The 6158-nt window shown below is 37.9% G+C and overlaps 2 protein-coding genes across 3 annotated transcripts; one reads left to right on the forward strand and one right to left on the reverse strand.

Annotated features, from left to right (window-relative positions):
• Positions 1–340: 340 nt before the first annotated feature.
• LOC144474734 (elongation factor Tu) lies at positions 341–2332 on the forward strand. The gene is made up of 6 exons (XM_078189932.1): positions 341–501; positions 615–667; positions 760–925; positions 1010–1317; positions 1388–2049; positions 2149–2332. The coding sequence occupies exons 1-6, from the start codon at positions 465–467 to the stop codon at positions 2330–2332; spliced, it is 1410 nt and encodes a 469-aa protein (XP_078046058.1). The 5' UTR covers positions 341–464.
• Positions 2156–5859, reverse strand: Ran (RAN, member RAS oncogene family). Of its 2 annotated transcripts, none has more exons than XM_078189937.1 (3): positions 5818–5859; positions 4719–5181; positions 2156–4644 (listed from the first exon to the last, which is right to left on the reverse strand). In XM_078189937.1, the coding sequence occupies exons 2-3, from the start codon at positions 5160–5162 to the stop codon at positions 4429–4431; spliced, it is 660 nt and encodes a 219-aa protein (XP_078046063.1). In that variant the 5' UTR covers positions 5163–5181; positions 5818–5859; the 3' UTR covers positions 2156–4428. The 2 variants fall into 2 exon arrangements, with proteins under 2 accessions (XP_078046063.1, XP_078046064.1); XM_078189938.1 differs by lacking the exon at positions 5818–5859 and adding an exon at positions 5599–5810.
• Between the last annotated feature and the right edge of the window lie 299 nt (positions 5860–6158).

The raw sequence follows: 6158 nt of genomic DNA on the forward strand, positions 1-6158 counted from the left end.
TGGGATCACACCAGACATGGAACTCCTCCGCGTTTTTCAAGGGCCAACTTTCACAACGCATGCGTTCCTAAGTGGGTTTATTTTACTTGTGATATATCAGATTATAAATGTTGAGATGCACGGCGATATTTAAAATATCATGCATTCGTGAACGATGTTCAAAATTATTTCCATTATTACGTCACATGGTATGACGTGTATGTATTCGAATATTCTTATACATTTAAAATTAACCATAGATTTAAAATGCAGTTGAGTCTAAAATTTCTAGATTATATTCATAGGGAATTCAGTTGCACATGCGTAGCACACACACCAGCGCGATAGAGATTAATTACTAAAGAATGTTAAAGTTTCGCCTCTAGAAATTCAGTGTGTAGGAAGTTGATTCCGATTAACACGCGTTGAATAGAAATACGTATTTTACTGCATTTAAGATTGAATAACCAAAGAATTAGGAAGACATGGCTCTGCCTTGCGGAAAATCCTTCTTCAATCCCGGTACGTAAATGTAATAACATGTTCTTAATGTGTGTCAAATTTTCAAATGGATTTACAATGGAACGTTAACGTTCTAAAAAAAAATCATTGTCTAGCATAGTTATTCTTTTTAGCTCTCAGGCGTACAGTGAAGCATATATTTTACATCGAACATGCTGTAAAACACGTAAGACAGTTGTAACGAACGTATCATATTCATATGTATTGCATTTATATGAATGTAAGCAAGTGTCCGATTACGTTTCTCTATTGTTATAGCAATTTCAAAATAGGTTATGCGTCGGCTCATTTTTTCCGAACATCACGGCACAGAGATTTTATGCGGAGAAGAAAGTATACAGTAGAGAAAAGCCGCACTGTAATGTCGGCACGATCGGTCACGTCGACCATGGAAAAACAACATTAACTGCTGCCATCACTAAAAGTACATTATTGTTTCTATGAAATCAATTCTTGCTGTTTGAATACCTTGCCCTAATAATATCGATCTACTGACTTTTCCTTTTAGTACTAGCAGAAAAGGACCTGGCACAGGAAAAGGCTTACGCTGAGATTGATAACGCGCCTGAGGAGAAAGCGCGTGGTATTACTATCAATGCTACCCATGTAGAGTATCAAACAGATAATCGGCATTATGGACACACAGATTGTCCAGGTCATGCCGATTATATTAAGAACATGATCACTGGTACAGCACAGATGGATGGAGCTATTCTTGTAGTCGCTGCTACTGATGGGACTATGCCACAAACAAAGGAACATGTGCTTTTAGCCAAACAAATTGGCATCAATCACATAGTCGTTTTTATCAACAAGGTAGACCTTGTTAACATTTGAATCAATGATTATATTCAGTCATATTTATAATTTTGCTTTTTTTAATAAGGTCGATGCAGCTGACGAAGAAATGGTGGAATTAGTAGAAATGGAAATTCGCGAGTTGCTTAGCTCAATGGGATATGATGCGGAAAAAATTCCCATTGTAAAGGGTAGTGCGCTTTGTGCACTGGAAAATAACAAACCAGAAATTGGAAAGGAAACAATACTGAAATTGTTGGAAGTCGTAGATAATTATATACCGACTCCTATCAGAGACTTAGACAAGCCTTTCTTATTACCTATAGAAAATGTTTATTCCATCCCTGGTAGAGGAACGGTAGTGACGGGCAGATTAGAGCGTGGAAAATTGAAGAAGGGCGCAGAATGCGAGATACTTGGTTACAATAAATCTTACAAGAGTACTATAACAGGAATAGAAATGTTCCATAAAATACTAGAGGAGGCTCATGCTGGGGATCAGCTGGGTGCCTTGATCAGAGGTTTGAAAAGGGAGGATTTAAGAAGGGGTATGATACTATCTAAGCCAGGCACAATGAAACCTCATGATCATTTAGAGTGTCAGGTATATGTGCTAACCCCTGAGGAAGGAGGCAGAAAGAGACCCATTAGTCACTTGTCTCATGCTCAAATGTTTTGCAAAACCTGGGATGTTGCAGCAGAAATTAATTTAGGCAATAAGAATTTAGCCATGCCTGGTGAAGATTTTTCGTAAGTATTTTTTACATGTAAAAAAATAGCAGTGATAATAGTATAGTCAGTATATGCTGTTGTTGTTAAGTTAATAAATATACTATTTTTTTTATCTAGCGGTGTATTAAAACTGATCAGGCCAATGGTTCTTGAAAAAGGGCAACGATTCACGATGAGACTTGGGGGCGTCACAGTGGCAACCGGAGTAGTAACAAAAACATTGAAACCTCTCGAGGAGAAAGAACGCGTAGATATTCTGGAAGGCAGAAAAAAAGAAAAGAAAGTAAAGGCGGAAGCTTAAGTTGCATTTTATCAGTTGATTGTAAAAGTGCGCGTACGATGTGGATAATTTAATCGATTTGTATGAATTTAGATTATTAGTTCAACTAAACAGCATAAAATGAATATATAGCATTGTCGCAATACAATATAAGTATTAGAACTACACGTGTACGCATTTTCTTAACAAATACACATTAGTTTTAAGAATTTAATCATTTTTTTCTGTAAATATCCGTTTATTTGAATGTTGTCTTTGTAGTCTTATGTAACGAAAATTGCAAATACAAGTATTACTTATAATACAACATATTCTGTTCTTGTAAAAACTGTTTATTCTATTTCTGATTCAGCATACAAGAAAACTCTTACTGAAAATTCGCAGAGTTCTAAGCAAACAAAAACGATAGATTCACCCGATTCGTGCAGAACAAGGTGAAATGACCTCTGACGCTCTGTTTTGATTGGTACAATAAATAATCGACGTAGGGTATGTGACGCCTTCGTGAACGTTGTGCCTTAGGAATGTTATACGTTAAGAACAGTTCAAGGATGATTTATTGAACTCAATACATCATCGGTACAAGTTTCATTGAGCAGAATTTCCAAATCCTCGACCATCGAGTGGTAATCTGCTTTTATTTTCCCATCGACAAGGGTCCCTTGATGATTTGGTATATATTTTTGACCGCGTACTCACTCAGTATTTTTAATTTTATCGGCAATGAACCGGTGGAATCAAGGAGAAGAAACCAGTATGTGAAACCCCTTGGCTCCCAATGGAACGAAACATAAAAAAAAACATTTTGTATAGAAAAGAAAAACACTGTTTATATAATTTAAGTCGAACAAATCATACATTCACCTTCGCTTATAAAAATAGTAAACAGTCCTTATTATCGTGGACAGGCGCAACTGACTACAAACCGTGCTTCATCTCAATCGTAACATTATTTCAAAATACAACAGTATGTCTGGGAGTCGCAGATATTCGCAAAGACGATTGTTGCACTGTTTGTTTGACGAATACATATACACATCGATGCCCTTCTTTTTAAATTCATTTGTCATCATGTAACCGAGGTGTAAAGTAACATCAACGCGTAAGTCATCGACAGATAAGGATTCAACTATTTTAAGAACATTTTCGGAGTGATGTGTATTCGATTAAAACGTTCGGGCCAGTGTTTGTGTACATACGTCTCGATCTCTCTGTGTGTGTATGTAAACAGTGACTTCTAAAAATCAGAGTTTTCGTGAATCGATAGATTCTTTCTTGCAGAATTAATCCTTTACATTTTACATTCGTGATTTTTGAAACAACACGTTCACGCATTCTAAGATTTGACAGTCATTCGTACACTTTTGATCTTAAAATTAGCTGCAACAGTATTGACAATGGAAATTAAATTACTACTCACCGTGTGTGTACTTCAAAACCGGTAAACAATTCGATATATCGAACAAATTGTTTCCTCGGTTACGCTAAATATGTGTATGCGTAAGTAAACGATGGATTTAGGTAACTACTTATTTAGATAATTAGTGCTGTCGCAATTAATTTTACAATCAGAAAAGTATGAAAAACTATCGAATCTTAGAATGAACGAACGTGCGGTTTCTGATCATAAAATGACTTTTTTTTAACATTGACATGTAAAATTTCGAAAATTGTTATACAGCGATTAAATCCTTGCACGTGTTCGTAATATTTTGGTACGACTTTTCGTTATGATTGCGTAATTCAGTACTAGTATAAAATTAGACGTTTTACGTGCCATGCTCACGCTACGATTCGTGAGTGTAGAAACATAGCGACATTCAATTCCTGTAACCCTTGTAACAATGGTCAACATTTCGTTCGATACGTTAATAATGGTATAAAATGTTGACCATTGTTACAAGGGATACAGGAATTGAATGTCGCTATGTTTCTACACTCACGAACCGTAGCGTGAGCATGGCACGTAAAACGTCTAATTTTTCTAATCTTTACGCGAATTTTAATTCCTTCAAAGAAAGAATCTTCGACCTATAATAGAGGCATGAGAACGTAGCAACCGGGGTACGCTCGTGTACGACATGCCTCCCTTCGGATCATGAGCACAATGTAACAAACTAAAGGTCTTCGTCATCTTCTGGTAGCGCGGTTTCCTGTGCTTCCTTAAGATCCTTTTCTATCTGTTGCTGCCATTGTGGGTCCATTGTGACCTCAGGTGGTAGAAGAGCAGGCATAGCGACGAATTCCAAGTTAGGATCACCGATTAGCTTGCGCGCCAACCACAAGAAGGGTTTCTCAAAGTTGTAATTGCTTTTTGCACTGATATCGTAGTACTAAAAACATGGGAATGATTGCAATCAGTACACAAATATAACATGAATTGTATGTTCATGAAATTCTTTGTTACCTGTAAGTTCTTCTTTCTGTGGAATATGATGCTCTTTGCTTTGACTTTTCTGTCCTTGATATCAACTTTGTTACCACAGAGTACGATGGGTATGTTCTCACAAACTCTTACCAAATCTCTGTGCCAATTTGGGACATTCTTGTACGTAACTCTTGATGTAACATCAAACATGATAACGGCACATTGTCCTTGAATATAGTAACCATCTCTGAGACCACCAAATTTCTCTTGGCCAGCCGTGTCCCAAACGTTGAACCTGATAGGCCCTCTGTTTGTATGGAATATGAGAGGATGTACCTCAACTCCCAAAGTGGCAACGTATTTCTTTTCAAACTCGCCGGTTAAATGTCGTTTGACAAACGTTGTTTTGCCAGTGCCGCCATCTCCTACCAGGACGCACTTAAAGGTTGGAATATCCGCGTTTTGTGCTAATTCGAGTGCCATGTCTGCTGTCTTTACGAATCTGAAAAAGTAACAATAAACATGTATGCGAATGTAGGAATCACTGTTGGAGGAAACATATATATTTCGCTATCCCTCGTGACTTAAAACACTTGTAACGATTACGACACGGTGTTAATCACGAATCAGGGTTAGAGAATAATTTCGCTATCGCGTGCGCGGCAATCAACTCTTCGTTAGTTAGTTTCGAAATTACTGGAAGATACTAGATCGGTGGACGTATCACGCGTTGAAAACGTGATCCGGCGCTACCCGCAGAGCAAAGAGACCGGGAAAAAACAGAAATATGCTTCGAGTAATTGAAAAATTTCGTCTATCGGAATCTCGATCGGTTATACTTCGTAAAGTAACACGAAAAGCCGGTCCAATGATATTCCGGCGCTCTCGAGCCGCTACTTAACGGCAAAAATTCACCCACCACGTTCTTGGAGAATGGCGCCTCCCGTCGGAACACAGAGAATCACTTTTACGTTACACTATTGGAATATCGTTACAGCTAATGCTATGTGAACGACGAATAATCGAATGATTGAATGTCGTGGTCTAAAACTCTGTCGAGATTTTGAAAAACTGTACGTTGCCTGTACAAAATTTCCCGGCAAGTGACGTGTACGTGAAAATGACCGATAAAACTTACCCTGCGACACAGTTGTTATGGCTCACAATGGCGTTCCCTTGACTCGGCGAGTAGGGGTCTCCTTTTTCGTCATTCGTCGAGTGCAACCGTGTTCGAATTAAAAGAAACGCCCGGCCGACGGGGTCTCAAAAAATTCAATTTGAATATTTTTCTGATTGAATTGTTTAAAAAATGCTTGGATTGTTGTGTTATTTTGAAAATTACAACAGGAATATGTCCGAAGGAAGCGACATCTATTTTATGCGCGCCATATCGAACCGGCACCGATGAATTTTCATTTTCAACGAAAGAATAACGTTCCAAGAGCGATCACGTTCCCCTCTTCCAATCAGGGAGCTTAT

The sequence above is a fragment of the Augochlora pura genome, chromosome 9, assembly GCF_028453695.1.
Source record: "Augochlora pura isolate Apur16 chromosome 9, APUR_v2.2.1, whole genome shotgun sequence".
Classification (NCBI taxonomy): Eukaryota; Metazoa; Arthropoda; class Insecta; order Hymenoptera; family Halictidae; genus Augochlora; species Augochlora pura.